The 20,777-nt window shown below is 38.4% G+C and overlaps 1 protein-coding gene across 4 annotated transcripts in view; it reads right to left on the bottom strand.

Moving 5' to 3' along the window:
- The window catches only part of LOC126336441 (histone acetyltransferase KAT6B), a 241,790-nt gene that overhangs the window by 23,452 nt on the left and 197,561 nt on the right, over positions 1–20,777 (bottom strand). For all 4 annotated transcript variants that reach the window (XM_050000140.1, XM_050000142.1, XM_050000143.1 and 1 more), the window contains exons 9-12: positions 17,823–17,954; positions 11,119–11,242; positions 4,058–4,437; positions 2,621–3,785 (exon numbers count right to left, since the gene is read on the bottom strand). In XM_050000140.1, the coding sequence (XP_049856097.1) occupies positions 2,621–3,785; positions 4,058–4,437; positions 11,119–11,242; positions 17,823–17,954 (1,801 nt within the window). The remainder of the gene's footprint in view (positions 1–2,620; positions 3,786–4,057; positions 4,438–11,118; positions 11,243–17,822; positions 17,955–20,777) is intronic.

Here is a 20,777-nt window from a genome sequence, read left to right as displayed (position 1 = left end):
AGCTGAATATCTGGTACTGACTACTCATATAATCTACATTTGCTCTCTGTTACTGTGGCTAAGGAAAACTATTGTCCTGTAACACCCACAACCATTGAAGCTATCAAGCCTTATAGTCACAGAATCCCTCTTCAACATTAACAGATTTGAATAGTTTAACTCTACTGGCTACTAGATGGTCTAAGACTTGACCTTACTAGTTAGTTATCTGTTTACATGCTCGAAATAATTTTCAGTTTAATCTTCCATAAATCCCTTTCTCCTGCACCAGTTTTAATCAGATGACTCCCAGATTCTTCACCTGGCAAACTGAATCCTCTCCACCCCCCCACCCCCCCAAAAAAATCACAATCGGTACACTTATGATATGAAGCAGGTTTTCTCTGAAGTCATTATGGTCCTGAGGCAAGTGTACTATAAAAATGTTTAATCAACATGTCACCCACTTCTGACACTTACATTGGCCTACTTCATTTTAAATTCAGATCATGTTGGAACCTAACCAGATATTATATAGTCCAACAAAAACATGAAAGACATTCAGAATACATTAACACACGTAAATACGCGGAGGACAGATTGTTACTCACCATACAGAGGTGACCGAGTTGCAGACAGGCACTAAGAAAAGACTGCTTTTGATCAAATGGCCTTCTTTAGAAGTAGAAAAGACACATATTCTACTTCATACGAAGGCATTTTGGCCAAAAGTTCAAAAGTCTATATGTCTTTCCTTTGTGTCTGTGTCTGCGAGTCAACAACTCATGTATATGGTGAATAGCAATTGTTGAATACACGTGAATGACTATAATTACTAAGTCAGCGGAACAGCTCACAACAATATTGCATGCCCGTGCAATATTGCTTGTGCACGCGCACGCCTGCTAGAGCACGTTTTCCTTTTTGCACACATATCATTATCAACGTTAACAGAAATGCTGGCCAATATATACCTTCACTAGATGAAATGTGTAATATTTCCTAGCTTTCGGAACTAATAGTTCCATCCTTGTGGAGCTGAGACAGATAGGTCGAGCAATGTGAATTATTCTTCTGAATATGGTCATTATCATCATTTACACGTATTATTGCCTCTGAATGTCCTCCACATTTCTTATATTTAAATGTTTCCTTTGCAATTTTTACGAAGAGTAATCGAGATTAATCACAATTCCTGACTGTACAGGGTGGCCAGAAACTGTCTGACAAACTTGTAAGGGTGTTACAAGGTAGGATGTGCTGAGAAATAATTGTTAAGAAAAAAAATCAATGTGGTGCACCGTTTCTCATTGAATTCAAGCCAATCAGGCCATCGTGTGTGCAAATACAAGTGGCCTGCCACATACAATTAGTGTCAGTTGTTCTCACAGAGGAAATGGTAGCACACAAAACTGCTCAGTCTTGGGCTTGGGTTCAATCCTTACTACTGACCCATGTCTTTGTATCACTCTTGTTCAGTTTTAGGAAACCAAACAAAGAACACATTTGGTGACACCATCTCCGGCAGGCCGCTTCAATTTGTGTGTATTATCGGTCTGATTGGCTAACTTCCATGCTTATTAACATGGAAATTGTGCAAATATATCTTTTTTTTTTTTTTTTTTTCGTAACAATCATTTCTCACCATAACCTGCCCTGCAACACCCTTACAAGCTTTTCAGACTTTCTGACCACCACACATAAATAAACTGACATCATTGTAATGAGAGTACTTTAATGCGGCAGTTTTGGTGTGGGAATGAAGGGTTGTTTTGAATTACGGTTGCATAAAACACCAGCAGAAGTCAGGCCAATCCTACCTCGTTTACGATACTACCAACTTCAGCAAGCAAGTTCACTGCAGTCAATACTGAATGACTTGTGTTGTGTATTGACCATTGTTTTCTTTTCTTTTTTAAAATGAGTGAAGAGACTAATCCTGGCCAAACATGGGGTTCCAGTATGAGTTCTACGACACTAAAAAGTATTGGCAACACCTATTGCTGTAAAAAATCTGTCTTCGCACAAACACAATTCCCTGGTGTAGGCTGCCAGCACTGTGGGAGGGTGGCAGGGCTTGCTTCCCCACTGTCCAAGGCAGCTGAAGTTCTCAGCACTTCATGGTAGCAGCCGACTGTCACATTAAAGTGTCTGCACTAAATTAAAGTTTGCAGCATAACCAATGGTTAATTCAGTGGAACTCAATGATAACCATTAATGAGATTTAGTTTCTTGGGATACTGGTAACAATACTGAATACTGCTTTCCAAGTAATCAAACGTAACAGATCACAAGTGTAATAGACTAACTCCATAAATAAAAGGAGCCGAGTTCCCTTTCGCATCATTCAAGCTTTGTGCAGCTTCCCTACTTCATCTTTTATTAACCTTATGACTCAGGCGATTACTCAGTTCTACAATGTAAAGATACAAATATTAAAGTCTACTTTAATTTTTTTGCACATATTATCACCAACTTATAATATGATTTTTCTAAATACCTATATTAGACTAGAATTTTTTTCTATAGTTAAATTACAAATAAGGAGGTTAACATATAAAATGCCACATTTTCACTCTAGCAAATATTGTTAAAAATTTTCAAATGAGTCTACACTATGAGCCTGTTCAGTTACAATTACCTGTATTACTCTGCACATCCTTGGTTTCTTCTGATAATATTCTACGCCTCCCAGGATTTCGAAGAGGTGTATCAAACTCTGACCGTCTGCTTTTCAGCTTCATAGATGCAGCCCCAGCAGCCCTTCCTATCTGTTGTTGTGGTTGCTGCCTCAAGCCCAGTTTGCTTTTGCCATGAGAAACATCTGTTTTGATCCTGCTATTTAATTTTGATTTTGTAGATAATTCTTCTTTATGACTAAGTCTTGCGCTGAATTTTCCTTTTAAAGTACTCTCGTCAGTTGTAGAAGGTTTACAAGGAGTTTTTGTTTTTGAATAGTCATCCTGTGGTTTTGAACTGTGAATATCTTTTACTGAAGGTTCAGCAACCTGATTTAATTTTGAACAGGTTTTTTGCTTTACAAGTAAATCATCTCCTGAATTCTGTCTTGTATTTGCTTTCTGTTTAGGAATAATCTCTTCCACCTGATTTGGCCTACCATTTGACCTAGATTTTGTAGGGCTTTCTTCAACAAGCAGCCTACTACTTTTATTTTTATTAGAACCACTGTCTGAATGGGTCTGGGTGCTTGCCTTGGCAGGTGGGCTTTTTGCAGCCTCCTCAGTTGCAGAAGTCTCTGTCTTTAGAACCAACAGCCTGCTGGCCTTTAAAACATTCTCAACTTTCAGTTTTTTTCTATCTGGTTCTTCATCTAAACCACTTTTATCAGTCACTGCTTCAAAACCTGATCGTTTTCTTTTCCCAGCTTGCACTTCAAGAAATGGCTGCGGCCGAACATCAGGAACTTTTACTTCTGTGTCAACTATTAACTTCTTTTTAGGTGGCCTTCCGACTTTTCGTTTCTGCACAATGGGTGTTTTATTGATATTATCATTTTCGGCACTGTTACTCGTTTCTAATGTAGTAGTTACTGGAGTGGGAGCTGGTGTCGGGCTTGGGCTAAAGCGAACTTGGGTCTTCCGTTTCCTGCCTCGCTGACTTTGACTCTGTTGGAGCTCCTCTTTCACTTCGTTAGTTTTCAGATCATCTTTACTTTGCTGTGGATTACAAGTCTCCTGTTCCTTCATATCTGCAACAACTGTGTTCTTCTCAATAGCCTCTTCATTCTCACTTTTGGCTATGTCCTCCTGACTGTCATTGTTCTCCCCTTTAGATTCCGTATCATCCTGCAGACAATAAGATGAGAATCAGACTTATCAAAATGCCAAATTATAACAAATCAAATGACAGAAAAGATGGAAGGTTCTTTTTGTTACGAAAATTCCTTGTGACCTTAAGGGGAGTTGAAAACATGCAGAATGAAGCACAATGACTGGAGGCTCACACAACGTGAAGAAATCAAATACTGGCCCAGTTTTATTTGCCAATACTATGATGACAGAAATAAATGACGTGTAACACGCGTTTTCCTTTACATCCTTAAAAAATCACTCCATACCTCTTTGTCATCATCCCTGGTGGGAACTGTTGCAACAAGAGGAGTCCACCGAAGGCACTCTGGATCCAGAGGTATGCGGGTACGAGAGGCACGAACACGTGATGCGTGGGCATCAACTTGAGCCCAGTCAATAGCAAGTATGAGACGGCCATCAGGACAGCGCCTGACCATCCCGAGCATTTGTAGAGTTGCTGCCACGTCATGACTATAAACTCCCGTTTCCTGGCAAACAGCATCTACAGAAAATGGCTCATTACGATGTTGATCCAGATACTCCAGTACTATCGACTTCCAGTACGCATGGTAAGAGACACGACCCAAATCTGACAATGGTTTTTCTGGAGTGCCAGGTTGACCTTCTTGCTTTGACAGGAGGTAACCTGAAAATCAAGCAAACAACAATTAAGTACACTATGACCAATTTCTAGGGAAATTTAACGCAGAAAATAATGTAAAATCAGCTGCTTCTAACAACACAAGATGAAATCAATTTTTACAAAAGATTGTGAAACCTTACATTTTCTACATTTCTGAGTAAAAAATCTTTTAAATCTTAAAACAGCAGTTTACTGATGTTGAAAATGATAGTTATTCAATGTCAAAATTAGATCTTGACTTTTCTTCTTAAGAGTAGGGAGTGTGTTTAACCTTATACTATTCATTTTCTGTTTAAAAAACTGATGTCTAGATGTGACTAAGTGGTAACAGTTCCATATGTCTACATCACATTTCTAGACCATTTTTTCCCCTTTTACAAAAATGATAGGGAAAAACATCTTCGTTTATGGAGAGATATTTAATGTGGTCCATCAATTAAATTGTGTATTTTAAGCACACAATTACAAATAAAGAAACCACCAGAAATACGGCAGTTTAGCTTTGCGAACATGGAAATCAAGATGGTGCCTCCTCGTCTCGTTTTTATCAACTGCTTGGACTACATTACAGATAAGGTAAGGCTGCCAAAACAGGCATCACAACATAGTAGAAATAATATTGAGTAGACAATGCCATAAACATTTAGTGTTTTGTTATACTGCCAATAGCAAATTTGCGTGATGCCGTGTGTCCTGTGCGATGGCTGGTTGACAGAAGGAAACAAAGATAGACAAAGATAGACAAAGTGGCATTTTTGTTTATTATATGCGTGTTTTGCAAAAGTATGTGTTAAAATATGTCATTTATGGCACAAATTTTTGTGCAAAGGTGTGAGGAAACTTGACATTGGTGGTTAAAACTAATTTCTGTCCCGAGTTACCTCCCTTAGCATAAAATCCCAAGTTATCTTATTTTTATTAATTTGACACAAACTCAAAATCCCGAGTACACTTGGGCAATTTAACAACAGACTTTCAAAAAAAAAAAAAAAATCCATATCAGCACCATTAGTTAGGTGTTCTGTTACTAGAGAGCATACAGTCCTACGTCTGTATCTCAGCTGTCATATTTTCTAGCCTCTGTCCTGTACTCCCAATTAGGTAGTGCTTCCCAAAAAGAATGACAATACTGATTCTGAATGTGACACTTATCACTGTAATAGCTCAGAAAGTGAAAAAGAATGTAATGTTACTTCATCAGAGACAAAGTGATGAAAGTTCGTCAAGTGACTCACAAGTGGTAAAAGGGCAAAACATTCACTACACTCCACCCAGCTCCTCCAAGATTTCTGTTCACAGGAAACATTGTTAAACACATAGTTCGACTTCAGTGCTACACAGAAACTATGAAGTGAATTCAAGGTTCAGGATATTTTAGTCAAAGTCCAAGTCCAAGTACACAAGTATACATGGGATTTTATTAATGGTGACTATTATGGGAAAAGCAATTTTTAATTGAGAAAGCAACAAATGTTTGAAAATCATGAAGTATCTGATGAGAGATACTTCTAGCAGAGGTACAGGAAACATATCGGGTTACATCCTCACAATAGGACTTGTGTGGCCACAGATACACACATCAAAAACCATTTTGCATCACCCAGGTTCCCAGAACTCCTGAATATAGACGATGACTGTGGGTACTGTACAAAGACACAGGCCCTTTGTTCAGAGATGTCATTAAACCCACCCAAATATGTAAACGGCCATGCATGAGCAGCACCTATTAGACGGAGGGGTTCAGATAGCCTATCAGTAGCAACACGGCTCGTGTTGTCTGTAGTTCAACCATGCCTAGGCGGTCAATACCATGGTTCGATCACGTCCCTACTGTTGCTTTGCTCTCAACAAGGGAAGTGTCCATGCGTCTTTGAGTGGACCAAAGCGATGTTGTTCAGACATGGAGGAGCAGAACAATTGTCGATGATGCCTCCCTCAGGCCCCACAGTGGCTAATAATGCAGTAGATGTCCACTACCTACAGATTATGGCTTAGAGGAACCATGACAACAATGACACCATGATGAATAATGCTTTTCGTGCAGCCACAGGACGTCGTGTTATGACTCAAACTGTGCGCAATAGGCTGCATGGTGGGCAAATTCACTCCTGACGTCCATGTAGTGCGGTACAGATGGGTCCAACAACATGTCGGATGGACCGCTCAGGATTGGAACCCCTTTTCCTTCACTGATGAGTGTCGCAAATGCCTTCAACCAGACAATCATCGAAGGCGTGTTTGGAAGCAACCTGGTCAGGCTGTATGCTGTCCAGTGAATGCAGCAAGGTGGAGGTTCCCTGCTATTTTGGTGTGGCATTATGTGGGGCCGAAATATGCCGCTGGTGGTCATGGAAGGCGCTACAATGTCTGTATGATACGTGAATGCCATCCTCCGACCAATAGCGCAATCATATTGATGAGGCATACGTCTTCATGGACAACAAGTTGCTCTCCCATTGGGGACATATTGTAAATGACTTCCTTCAGGATAACGACATAGCTCGACTAGAGTGGCCAGCATGTTCTCCAACCATGAACCCTATCGAACATGCCTGGGATAGACTGTAAAGGGCTATTTATGGACAACATGACCAACAGTGCCTTGTTGAACTTGTGGATAGTATGCCACAACAAATACAGGCATGCATCAATGCAAGAGGATGTGCTACTGGGTATTAGAAGTACCACTGTGTACAGCAATCTGGACCACCACCTCTGACGGTCTCGTCGTATGGCTGTGTAACATTCAATGTGTGGTTTTCATGAGCAATAGAAAGGGTGGAAGTGATGTTTAGTTGATCTCTATTTCAATTTTCTGTACAGTTTCTGGAACTCTCGGAACAGAGGTGATGTGAAACGTTTTTTAATGTGTGTATATACCAGTCTGTGTTAATAGCAGAAGTTGTTCTTTCAAATATACTATGATGATCATGAACTTTATGAATGATGAAATGGCAAAGAGCCTGTTATGTATACCTGGAATGGCAGGTCTGTGCAGTGTAAATATTCTGAAGAGATACAAATACCTTCCCATAATTTAGCAAAATAATTTGCCACACTAGCAAAAAATATGTATATTGTCAAGTGTATTATTGTACTGAAAGCACTTTGATTTCTGTGTTCAAATACCGATACCCCCACACCATACTGAAGAGTTGGTGACATAGTATCTCAGAATAAAGCTATGGCAATGCTTTATGTTTAAAAAAATTTTAACATCGTCAGGACGCAGAGTAGCTTTTGTTCTTTCACTGACTAAATTTAATAAATTTGAAGTTAATGTGCTCCCCCCTGCCCAAATGAAATACATGAAACCAATAAATATAATTTGTAGATTCATGTTCATTTCCCACACAAGACTGAAAACTAATAAAATACAACAAAATGAAGAATATAACCAAAATATAAGCCACCAGAAAAAAACGCTACAACTGGCAGAGTGTAACAACAAAATTGCCAAGAATAGGCTCAAAATTGGCAAAAGATGGGAACAAAAATAGTAAAAAGTAGTATCAAAATTGTAAAAAAAAAAAGATAACAATTTCCGGTTCCTATTTAACTTAGGAATATGAACATACCGTATACACTCGAATAATCCGTGCACCCCAGTTAAGAGGAAGGGGGGGGGGGGGGGGGATTATTTTTTGTTTTAATTTGTTTTATTTACAAAAAGTGTTCCAACATTATGATGTGTTCAAAAGTATGCGTAATAACTACTGGTTTGAAGCAACGCTGCTGTACAGGTTGATACATCATTAAAACGCAAGTGATTCAGCGGCGTGCAGCTGGCGAGCAGGCGGCCAGCAGCATGCAGCTGGCCCATTAAACGGGCAGGTGGTCGGGGAACATTATCACCGCCAACTGGGACTCTACACGTACCTTCAATAGCAAAAAAAGAAATGTGAATTATCTTGTTTAAGAATTTGTTAATACGGTATGTGCAATAAAATATTTTAGTCAATACCAATACGCTTTCCTCTCTTACCACTCTATTCATCACTTTCATTGTCATCACTAGCGGGAGAATCATTGTCGTCTTCACCATCTTCCCATAGAGTGTCATCCTCTGTTCCATCCAGTGAATTTGTGATTCCACATTTTTTGAAGGATTTTTCCACCAGTGGTTGCGGAGTCGAGTCCCATGCACTTTTCACCCATTCAAAAATCTGGGACAAATACGGCCGTTTGATTTTACCAGAGTTCATCAGCCATCCATTGCGTATATCGCTGTTTAAGTGCAGCTTTGAATGGTCGATTTATACAAACATCTAGTGGTTGTAGGATGGATGTTAGGCCTTCAGGGATAATGACCAAGTCAGTTTTCCCTTTTTGTAATTTGTCTCCCACTTCCTTAGTTGTATGTATGCGGAAGCTGTCCAGAACCAACATGTTGCGCAGATTCAGTAACGCACCAGGACGACGTTGCCAAACATGTGTCACCGAGTCAATTAAGTTCACTGTCAATCCACCCTTTCGGATTCACTCTCACTAATACCGGTATGCCTTTTACTGATATTTTCGGAATAGTTTTCCTTTTAAATGTCATGTAAGGTGGCATTTGATCCGCATTACCAATTTGCGATAATATATAGGACTGTTTACAGCGCAGATTTGTCACGTAACAATGAAAATTCACTATTTTTTCCTCGTAATTGCCTGGGAGCCGCTGAGAGATAGTAGTTTTCCTCCGAAATCCTAAATCATTTCGGTTGAAAAATCTTGATAGCTAGCCCCGTCTAGCTTTGAAACTGGTAATGCCTAGTTCTTTGGCTAAAGACAATGCTCTAAGTTGGCACATTTCACTCATTACCGCGTATCCGTATTGTCACTTCTCTCCTACATAATCGCAGAACCTTTTTTCGAGGTCCGGATGCTTCGCTTTTGTCCGCGAAATGCCAGGCGATTAATATTAGTTTCTTGAAGCTGCAGTTTATTTTTTTGCCAGTTCGAATACAACTCTCACTCACGTCGTACTTCCTTCCTGCTGCACGGTTTCCAATGTTGTTGGTTTCTTCAATAATTTTCACTTTCTCTTTAACAGTGTACAAGCAATAACGAGAACTTGTAGCCATAATTAACAAGTTTGAAGACGTTAATACTTCACTCCTAACGTGCTACTGATGCGTCACAGACTGAGGCCACAACAATGCAATAGTAAAATGGGATGTATTGTTGGAAGCAGAGCAGTACCAACAAATTTTCAAAGAATCCGCACACCTCAGTTTTTCGTCCTACAATTTGGGAAAAAACATGCGTGGATTATTCGAGTATATACGGTATTTCTCATAACATTCATTCATTACACTTTATGTGCATATGAGAACAACATACAGACGTCTCACTCACTACCTTACCCCTGACAGGTGCTGCCTTCTGTTGTCAAGTTCTAGAATTATTCCGAAAGACATGTTGGCAAATTTAACAGCTGCTGTCACAAATAGCTGAGCCAGTATGATTGCACTGACATATTTTCATGTGTGTGATCTTTAGATTCTGCAGGTTGCTGTAATTCTTCTGCAAATATGTCATGGAGGCTGAGTGAGCAAGAAATTTAGAAGCTCAAGTGGAAGAAATTGCTCAATTAATCACCCCACACTTTTTTTCTGGAAGGACAATTATACTTTTATTATTATTAAGCCGAGCAAGGTGGCGCACGGTTAGCACACTGGTATCACATTCCGGAGGATGATAGTTCAAACCCACGCCTGGCCAGCCTGATTTAGGATTTCCGTCATTTCCCTAAATCACTTCAGGCAAACGCAGGGATGGTTCCTGTGAAAGGGCACAGCTGAATTCCTTCCCCATCTTTCCTTAACTCAATGGGACTGATGTTGGTCCCCTCCCCCAAATAAACCAACTAACCAACAAACCAATCAATCACTATCATTTTAAAATCTGAACTCCATCGAAGAGCTAAAGTAAATTTAAAAAATAAGTATTGAAGCCTACTCCTTAGTACGAATTATTCGTGTAGATACAGCAATTTTATTCACATGATACACATTTTATATGTGGCAGTTAACACTTTAAATAACTGACATAAATGACAGATTTCCTAAGCCCGATATTCTTATAAGTGGCGGCCAGTCTCCAAAGTGTTAAGCTTCTACCAAAAATTATTTGTGATTTGTTGTAATTCAGTTTTTGTTGTAAAATTATACCTGTTGCATCATCACAGTATGAATTGTAATGCAGAAACAAAAAGAAGCGAAAGTATCAGCTACCCAAAGATAGAGGTGCCCCATGAGGAATAGTGATACATCAAAGCTAAACAAATGATTCAGCGGTTCAAGTTCCAGTTCAACACATGATAAACATGATATGTGGAGACATAATGGTTAGAGGAATCTATCTTTTTAAAACCATCTCCCAAAGTAAAGATTGTGATTTAATTCTGAGCTCTAATAACAGATTTAGAACAATACCATTCCTATTTGGATTATATGAAGAATAATGAAATGTGTCATCAAAGTACAAAGTCAGCTACTTTTTCTCAAATAGGTTTCATCATTCTTGGAATGAAATGTCTGTGTAAATTTTCATGCTTTGCACCCAAACCTCTCCACTGAATAGGTTTAACACTTTCAGGCCAATTGGTACAGAATATAATACTACCAATGAACAACCTTTATGCCTTATTATAATGCCAAACTGTTGCCAAAGAAATTAAACACATTCACTTACTAAAATGGATGAGGAATCTTCCATAGCCTTGCCTTTGGTACTGTGGCATTGTCATTATGCACGATACATTGTACTTCTGCTGACAATGCTTTTCCTTTGAGAAGTAACCTACAAGGTGGCATCCCTGAAATCAACGTAACTTACATCAAAAACTTTAATTCTGTTACAAATTTACATACCTTATACTAATGGGAACATGGGAACTGTGAGAGAGGTATCGTCAATAAATTAATATGGACCACCTGAAAATAATAGTCTTGGATTAGTACAAATTTATATAAATAGAAACCACACACTATGTGTATCCCTGTATGGTGCATAAACTGCAAAGAGATATTTTCAGAACACACAGTAGTCAACCTTGAAAAGATGATGATGACATTGCAAATATGAAGGTAGGTCAAACACCCCCCCCCCCCCCTCCCCACTTGCCAAAGAAGCCTTGCATCTTATTTTCACAATTTCAAAGACAGCCATACCTAAGATAATTCCTGCAGATTGTCAAGCTTTGGTTGAAGGATTCATGGATTATGCAAATGTAATTCAGTTACATTAATAGCACTGAAAAAAATATATTTAACTGATCATATATTTATTTTTGCTTTCTTATTAAAATTAATTCAAATTCTCATTTTCAATAAAGAAAACGCCTTCAGCATCAGTATCACTAATTTTTAAATGACTATGACAGGCGTCTGCACATCCACATTTTTTACTGACTGTTGCCTGCTACAAACTTTCATTTCTGCCTCACAGGAGGAGTTGCATTTATTTATTTATTTTTTATTCGTCACTATCCTTGTCTTAGGTGGCAGCTCACTTCAATTTGCTGAAGCATCATCATCTAAAGTCAAGATAAAGAATCCAGTTGTCACTGTTATTTTGCTGTGGTAGTGAGAAATGAGGAACTTAATTTTTTTTTTACCTACATTACTGCTGCTGGTGACACGCAACACAGCATTTTTTGTAGGAAATCAAGCTTCAGTCTAACATGCTTCAGTCTAACATTTTTCTTATTGTGACTTCAAACATTTCAGAGGCACTCCTGTGCCTCATACACAGAGGTGACAGAAGTCATGGGATATTGCCTACTATTGTGTCAGATCACCTTTTAGCTGGCATAGTGCAGCAACTCAACGTGGCATGGGGTCAACAAGTTGTTAGCTGTCCCTTGCAGAAATATTGAGCCATGCTGCCTCTATAGTCATCCTTAACTGCAAGTGTTGTCGGTGCTGGGTCTTGTGCACAAACTGACCTCTCAATTATATCCCATAAATCGTCAGGATTCAAGTCGGGCAATTTGGATGGCCAAATCATTCACGCTAATACTAAAGGATGTTCTTCAAAGCAATTGCATGAGGCTCGGTGACATGGTAAATTGTCAGCAAGAGAAATTCCACTGTGGTTTGTGAACACGAAGTTGTGCAAAAAGAATTATAAGAATAGTTCTCTAAATGTTTCGTGGACACTGCCAACACTTTTTATGATCTGTTTTTGAGAATTTTTTGCCATTTCAGTTGAGCTTGCTCCTTTGTATGTGAAGATGGAACTGATCTTTCTGTAAAGTAATTCACATTTAAAAGACAAATTCTTTTATGTTAAAACTATCCAGGAGTTCTACACTGTTATCTGTGCGAAGAGTTTCTGTTTCTTCATAAGGAGGTTGCAAATGTAATACACTGCATCAATCAATGCACATGCACAAAAGGATTTTTTGGATTATGAAAGTAGATATGTCACCATTTCATGGCAATAAGGACAATAATCTGCAACACTGTCAATAATTAAATAATACTGAAAACTGCACAATGGTGCAATTTTCCCCCCTTTCCCCTTTTCTGCTCGGACATATGGCAAGATTGTGGGGAAGTGCGCACTAGTGTGACGGAGCTTCGCATCCATACAGAATTCTTGGCCATTCCTGCAGCACGACGGAAAAAAAATGTTAGACCTGGTGTGGACATACAATCATTGCAAATGAAACATGTGAGAGTAAGCTATTATCTGGGGGAGGGGGATTACGGAGACTGGGGGTGAAGACCATGGGGGATGTTGGCCTGAGCAGTGATTTTATTATGTACTCAGTAATTGAAGAAATAACTCAGATGAGGTCATTTTGAATTCTAAGACATTGTTTAACAAGTGCATGACTACAGCATATTGTCTTCTCCAAAGTTATGGGAAATAATATGAAGAGAGGGAGGAGAGAAGGTGGGACCAGTAGTTACAGACATCTTCATACAAACAAAAAGCAATTGCGTATTTTAATTTGCCACTTAACTATGACAAGAGGTACATATTAAAAACTACAAGGTGTACAACTTTGCTTCTGCCGTTAGCCGATAGGTGGCGACAATGTTAAGTAGCAGTCGAAAGAGACAGATCGCAGACGTCAGGCAATTAGCTTTTACCTCGGTCAACATAACCTCATTCAAACATTAGTCAATTTGTGTCTGCATCATAAAGTTGTTCTTGATTGAAAATGTCAGTTTACGAGCCTAGTTCTAGTCATTTGCGAGAGGTATTACTGTTTTATTTCAGTATGAAGGAAACAGTGGCCGAGTCTCATCGAATGTTCTCAAGTATTTATGGTAAGGATGCTATTAGTGAAAGAACGTGTCGTGAGTGGTTTCAATGCTCCAAGAACGGTGATTTTAATGTCATAGACCAGCATAGTGGTGGAAGAGAGAATGTTTTCAAAGAATTGGAGACACTGCTGAGTGAAGACTCGTGTCAAACTCAAGAAGAATTGGCATGATTAGTGAGAGTGACACAGAAAGCCATTTCAAAACGTCTCAAGGCTATGGGCATGATTCAGAATGAAGGAACTTGGGGTCCCATGTGAGCTGAAACCAAGAGACGTTGAACGGCATTTGTGAACAGCTGCTTCAGAGGTAAAAACAGAAGGGGGTTTCTGCATCGCATTGTGACCGGGGACAAAAAAATGGGTTCATTACAATAACCCTAAACACAAAAAAATCATGGGGACATCCCAGCTGTGCTTCCGTGTCGATGGCCAAACTGAATATTCACAGCTCCAAGATCATGCTCTGGATTTGGTGGGACCAGCTCGGCGTTGTGTACTATGAGGTGTTAAAACCAAGTGAAACAATCACAGGTGCTCGTTATCAAGTGCAATTAATGCATTTGAGCAGATCATTAAAAGACAAAATTGACGCAATACAGCGAGAGGCACGATAAACTGATTTTGCAGCACGGCAATGCTCGACCCCATGTTGCAAGAGGTCAAAACGTACTTGGAAACGTTAAAATGGGAAGTCCTATACCATCCGCCGTATTCTCCAGACATTTCTCCCTCTGACTATCACCTGTTTAGATCAAAGGCGCATGGCCTGGCCGACCAACACTTCCGATCTCATGAAGTCAAAAATTGGATCGATTCTTGGATCAGTTCAAAAGATGAACAATTTTTTTGACACTGGATTCGTACACTGACCGAAAGATGGGAGAAAGTAGTGGCCAGCAATGAAAATACGTTGAATGGTACATGTGTAGCCAATTTGTTTCATTAAAACCTCAAATGTTGGGGAAAAAAAAACAGCAGAAGTTAAGTTGTACACCTAGTACATGACAATAACTTTTTACTGTCATAATGGAAAAACTATCAACGTCTAATGAGGTTATTATACTTCTGGAGCAAAGGGTTTATCTTCCATCATTTTACCTATTTCAAAGAGGACGGGTAAAAAATTTAATAAACCTTAAAATTCAAAGTCTCTGTCAAAATTATTTTTACACTTCATCACCAAGATTTAGAATTTCATGATTTATTTAGATATCAAAGTTTTGAATCTCCTACTGAAGGTTAAGTTGATTTCATTTCACTGAAATGTTAGTTCAACTAATCATTTACCATTTAAACTTTTCCAGTCCATTTTGTTTTTCTTCCAAACTACTTTCATCAATATTCTCACTTTTATAATGCTCTCATTCTATTTAATGGAAATAATGTTATCTTCTATTGCTCCCCCCCCCCCCCCTCTTTCAAAAATAAACAATGCAAATGTACATATATTTGGATTTCTTTGACAATTTTCATCAATATATTGCAGTACTGTGCAAGTTCTTCAAGAGCATTATTCATTCTAGCTGTTCCGTAGTAGCAAGTTTTCGTTATGGAGGACCAATAATATCTTTAATGATTTAAGAATTTCTTGCTATCAATTTTATTTTTTATTGTTTTCACATCTGGATGCAAACTTAATTTATTATATGTCAAAATTAGTGCTGGCAATTAGCTTATTGTAGATACCAACCTTAGTAATATTTTTTTCACCACTCATGTCAGTTGCATTGTCATCAATTAGTCAGACTCTTCTCCCACCAATCTGCACTTTTACACACAACAAATGTATCAGACATGTGTAACTGTGTGCTACAGCCTGACAGTCCATTGGGAGGTCTGAGTTTGTTTAACTAACACTTCTGTGAAAATATTATCTGTTATTGTTGTCATCTGTTACTTAGAGTCAGAAGACTAGTTTTCTTCGCACGCCTCACAGCCAACCCACATTCTCAACGAGTGGCACCTATCCGCAGTCCCTGTCCATTTCCTCCATACCCACCAGATTGCCGCAGGAAGTCTGACGTGTTTGTGCATCCCCACTGAAGAGGGTGAATCCATTACTTGTCCATGTAATGTCCACTGCAGCTGACATCAGTAATCCCTTAATCCCCCCCTGCAATATACACAGCTGTGGATTCCACATGGTGTCTGTTCTTGCAGACATGTCTGTAAGATCAGACACCATGTGTTCATATAGTTGATTAACCCAGACAGGCATTGGATACACCTTCTTCAGTACAGATGCACAACCTAATTCTGAACCGTCTTTGCATTTCAAGGTGCGTGTTAACATGTAGTTGCAAATTTCATTAGCACAATTGTGTCAATAGCAATATTGTTTTTTAGTCAAGCAATGGAAAATGGAGGATGGAATGTAAGAATATGATGAGAAGGAAAGTAGCTACTCACCATATAGTGAAGATGCTGCTTCGCAGATAGGAAAAAAACAACAACCTGGCACAAATTAGCTGTTGGCCAATATGGCCTTCGTCTCTCTCTCTCTCTCTCTCTCTCTCTCTCTCTCACACACTCACACACACACACACACACACACACACACACACACACACACACACACAAATTGCCACTGTTATCGGTGACAAAATGTGTTCGTGTCCATCTATAAAATATAATTTTGCATTTGAGAGAACTCCCGAGTCGACAACACTACATACAAGGAAAAACAAGTGTCCATATGCACTCATATTTTTCTTATCTTGTATGCTGGTAGCAGCAGAATCATTCTGCAGTCAGCTGCAAATGTCTATTCTCTAAACTTTGTGAATAGTTCTTCGTGGAAAGAACTTAAAGTCATCCCTCTAGGATCCCCATTTCAATTCACATGTAACAAAAATCTAACAACACTCCTGGTGCCACAGTCACCATCCAGGATGACATACTGGGTTCTATCGCTTACGAGGTCTCTCAGCTGTTCAGATGCCTGCGTACCTATTTTGTATGCTCTGCCTTCATTAATAGCCTACAGTGGCACACAGGTGAGAAAAGGGCAAACTGAGTTTTGCAACAGCTACACTTTCTAAATCTGTGGCGATTTGTAGACAGAAGCTTTACTGTCAGAAAAGCATTTATTGTATTCAACTTTAGTACGTTCCAGAATTCTGATGTTAAGGATATGGGTCTATAAATTTGTGAGTCACCTGCATTTTGTGCTGGGTGAGAGATTCACAATAAATGCAAGCTGGGATTGGGCTAATTAATGCCCCTGTATACAACTGGGATTTCATCTGGACTTTAGTGACACATTTGATTTCAACGCTTTCCGTTGCTTCTCAATGCTGGGGGGGTGCCTCTTTATATATCCTCCTTAAGGGAGCCTGTGTGAAAGTCAAAAGTAGTACGCGTGTATAATCTTCCTGTAGGTACAATTTTTTTAAAATGAAATTTAAGACTGCAGCTTTCGATTTAGAGTCTTCTATTGCCACACCAGGCTAGTTGATAAGTAAATGGATAGAAGCCTTTCACCTACGCAGTGGATTTACGTACGACGTACTTTTCCCAGGTTCTTGGCAAGATCCTTCATGAAAGTATGACAGTGGAAGCAGTTTTATCTTTCTTGCATCAGTGGTTTTTTTATAAACACCTGAATGTCTACTAACTTTGGCCTGTTGACATTTCCCCTTTCTCTTGCAACGTGAGTGCAACAGTCTCTGCTTCTTCACATTTTGTGAATTTTGTTATTAAACCACAGTGAATCTTTCTGTCCTTGATTAAATTACTTGGCACATACTTCTCCACAGCATGATTTGCAATCAGTTTTAACTTTGCTAATAATTCCTCTGCATCCACCATATTACTACTAAATTATGTATATTCACTATCTAAGAGGGACGCTAACAGCTGCTTATAAGCTGCTTCCGGCATACACAGCCTTCCTTCAAAATATGTTATCTGGTAGCCTACATATAACTTCTATTCTAACTGGTGGCCTCTGCATTTCCCATGATTGCTGCCTCCCAAATTGTCTTTGTGATTGATAAAAGAATCTCCCTCTCTCTCACTCTCATTCACACACTTACTCCCTCTGTGTGTGCATGTGCATGTGTTTTATTTCTGTGACTTTTTAAATTACTTTTTATAACTAAAATGGTATTCCTACCTTTTTGTCGTTTTTGGTTAACACATAAAACAGAAATGGCTCCACATCATAGTAAAGAGTTTTGTGATCCAGGAACAGCTTTGCCAAGAGACAGAGGTTTTGACAGTAGATTTTGTTCACATTTCCATCCACCTGTGGAAGAAAAGGAAATTTATTGACACTTCAGATTTCATCACAAAATCTACAACATTAACAATAAACTAAAACATTTTTACCTATACACGAAATAATGACAAAAGTTACTAAGCCCAGAATATAATAGGACACTGAAACAATACGGAGAACAATGAATTAATTCCAAAATGGAAAACATGGCTTTATCGTAAATGTGTGTGCCATTGTGCTACTCTCATCTCCCAACACTGTGGAAACACTCATGGTTTCAACCATTTGCTAGATTTAACAAAGCAACTTCTATTAAGCAAAACTGTTTATGAAATATAATCTGTTACAAGGCTATGAAATTCATCAGTTCCAATATAAAACAGATTTCTACCATGTAATACCATTATATATACTTTATGCACTTAACAATTACGCATTTTTTACGTTCTTGTCACTACTTCCAGCACAGTTAAATTTCTGAAATGAAGAGAGAGACTTATTAAGGGGTTCAGTTGCATACTGCAGTGACAATAAAGACAGTAGAACTGATTTTTTGTTTATGTTCCACTACACTTATAAATAACACATCAATGAAAGTAAAGATACTTATACATTTATTACATAACTGTTGGACTCAATGTGGCAGAAAAGAGGGGACTAGTCATTGCCACACTGATTTAAAAAGAGAGAACTGTAGAAATGGTTTTAATCCACTGCTCAATATAGTATGTAAAATATATTCAGAAATTATAGCCAGATATTACCTTTCTAGTAGAGTACATAGGTTTTCTCTAGGGTATCAGAAAATATCACGAGTATCACAGAAATATTTATAGGATGTATGACAGAATTTACCCATGCTACAGAACTGTCTAAAGTAATAAAAGCATGTACAGACATTCAGAAAACGCCACTACTGGAAAACAACATTTTTACAAAGGAAGTAGATGAATACGAAGGTGAATAAGAAGGTGAAAAGGAAGATGTACTATTTCCCCTATACTTTTTAATTTACACAGAAGTGACATCTTATGGCAATGTTTTGAAAGATTAGGAAGCACATGTACCATATTTACCAGAGTAGGAGGCAACCCTGAATATAAGGTGACCCCGCCGTCTTTTTTATGCGTCTCCTTGAGAAAAATTTATTTCAAACATTTTTAACTACTCAAAAATACAAACTGTTTTACTGACATCAAGTATGCGCCTAAAATGTTTAGAACTACTTTAAACTTAGGCCATTTTGATAACACTAGAAGAAATAAAATAAAAGAAAATAAATAGTTTTATCTTCACTACCTTTTCGGTTACTGATCCTGTTGTCTGTGGTTTCACTATTTCTAATCATCACTTTCATCCTAATAGAACAGTTGTGAAATTTATATCTTCGTTGTCACAAATATTTCACCATTTCTTTCCAAATATGTTGCAATAGCTGAGGTTGTGATTATGGCGGAACCTGCGAATGTAGCTATTTTTTGCCAAATGCATACCGGACTTCATTTCTATACTGAGATGAGAATCTACAAGTTTATTGCTTCCAAACATATCGTCTTCCCGCAGCTCTCTCATTGGCTGTGCAGAACCAGTAGCTGACACACCCCCTTTCATTTTCGTGATACCTCACAGGGAGCATCGACAACATTGTTGGAGGATGGATACAAGTACCCCACTGGCTCCTACCTATACTTTCACTGTCTCCTGTCAAAATGTATAATATTTTGGTGTATTGTCCAATTTTCAAGTTTACTCAAACATATTCAGGTAAACTGCAGTTTAAATGTCATAGATTATCATAAAAAGCCAAAGGACATGGAATAAATTCCCATGGCTGTCAGCACCCTGTAATTTGCTGCCAGCTCATTATTCCCCTCCTGGCACGCATCCTAGTTCTCAGTGAAGTCTGTATCACTCCCCCCACCCCCTTCCAACACATCTGTAACGCAGTGGCTGAGCAACTGTGGAACACAGACTGCAATGTCTTCTAGGCTGCAGATCATATGTAACACTAACATAATAAATAAATCAATGAATGAAATATCACAATAAGGATTCAGTAAAATTCTCAAAATTACACTCAGCCCACAATCTAGCAATGTTTGTTAACACTATCTCTACAATGTGTCTTGCCACCATAATTTAGTGTTACGTTAACAATTATAGTCAGTTTAACATAGGTTATTTCATTTTTAGACATTTAATTCCAGATTAATTTTGTTTCTTGTTTCATCTGAATGTCACCAACTTGTTCTAAAACCGATTAAAAGATGGTAACTTTTTAGCAGGTATTCTAATATGTAAACAGCAACTGAATTTCCTATTTGTAAACTCATTTGCTCAATCATTAAAATACCTCACAATCAAATAAAATATTGGCTCGTGTTCGTAATTTCCTGTGTTCCTGAAGGACAACATTTTCACCTTTCAATGGTAAATTTATGAACAAACGCCATAAATGTTTTTATTCAGTAACTAAACATGTATTAGAACTTTTATTGCAGAACTGTTCCAATACAACAAGAGCCTGTAAGAAGATAGAATTTCTTACTATGTAATCCTGCATTTTACAAAATTGTCGAATTTTAAGCAGAGCAATAGACTTTTGTGGAGGCTAGTTCATAGTTTCTCGCATATCCCTTGACTTATCACCGCTCGAGTCTAATGTCTCATGGTTGTCAAGGGAGGTCAATACAGTACTGAGCACTTTGATGTATTGGGAAATCTCAAACCTGTTTGAGCACAAGTATTGTTTGCCCTACTTAACCTTCCAAATTCTTTAAAATAAACCTGCACATAATCTCAGTAGCCCAAGCTTCATGTGTAAATACAAGATGATGCTCACAGCAATCT

Source organism: Schistocerca gregaria, chromosome 2 (assembly GCF_023897955.1).
Source record: "Schistocerca gregaria isolate iqSchGreg1 chromosome 2, iqSchGreg1.2, whole genome shotgun sequence".
Taxonomy (NCBI): domain Eukaryota; kingdom Metazoa; phylum Arthropoda; class Insecta; order Orthoptera; family Acrididae; genus Schistocerca; species Schistocerca gregaria.
This window is presented reverse-complemented; position numbering and strand designations above follow the sequence as displayed.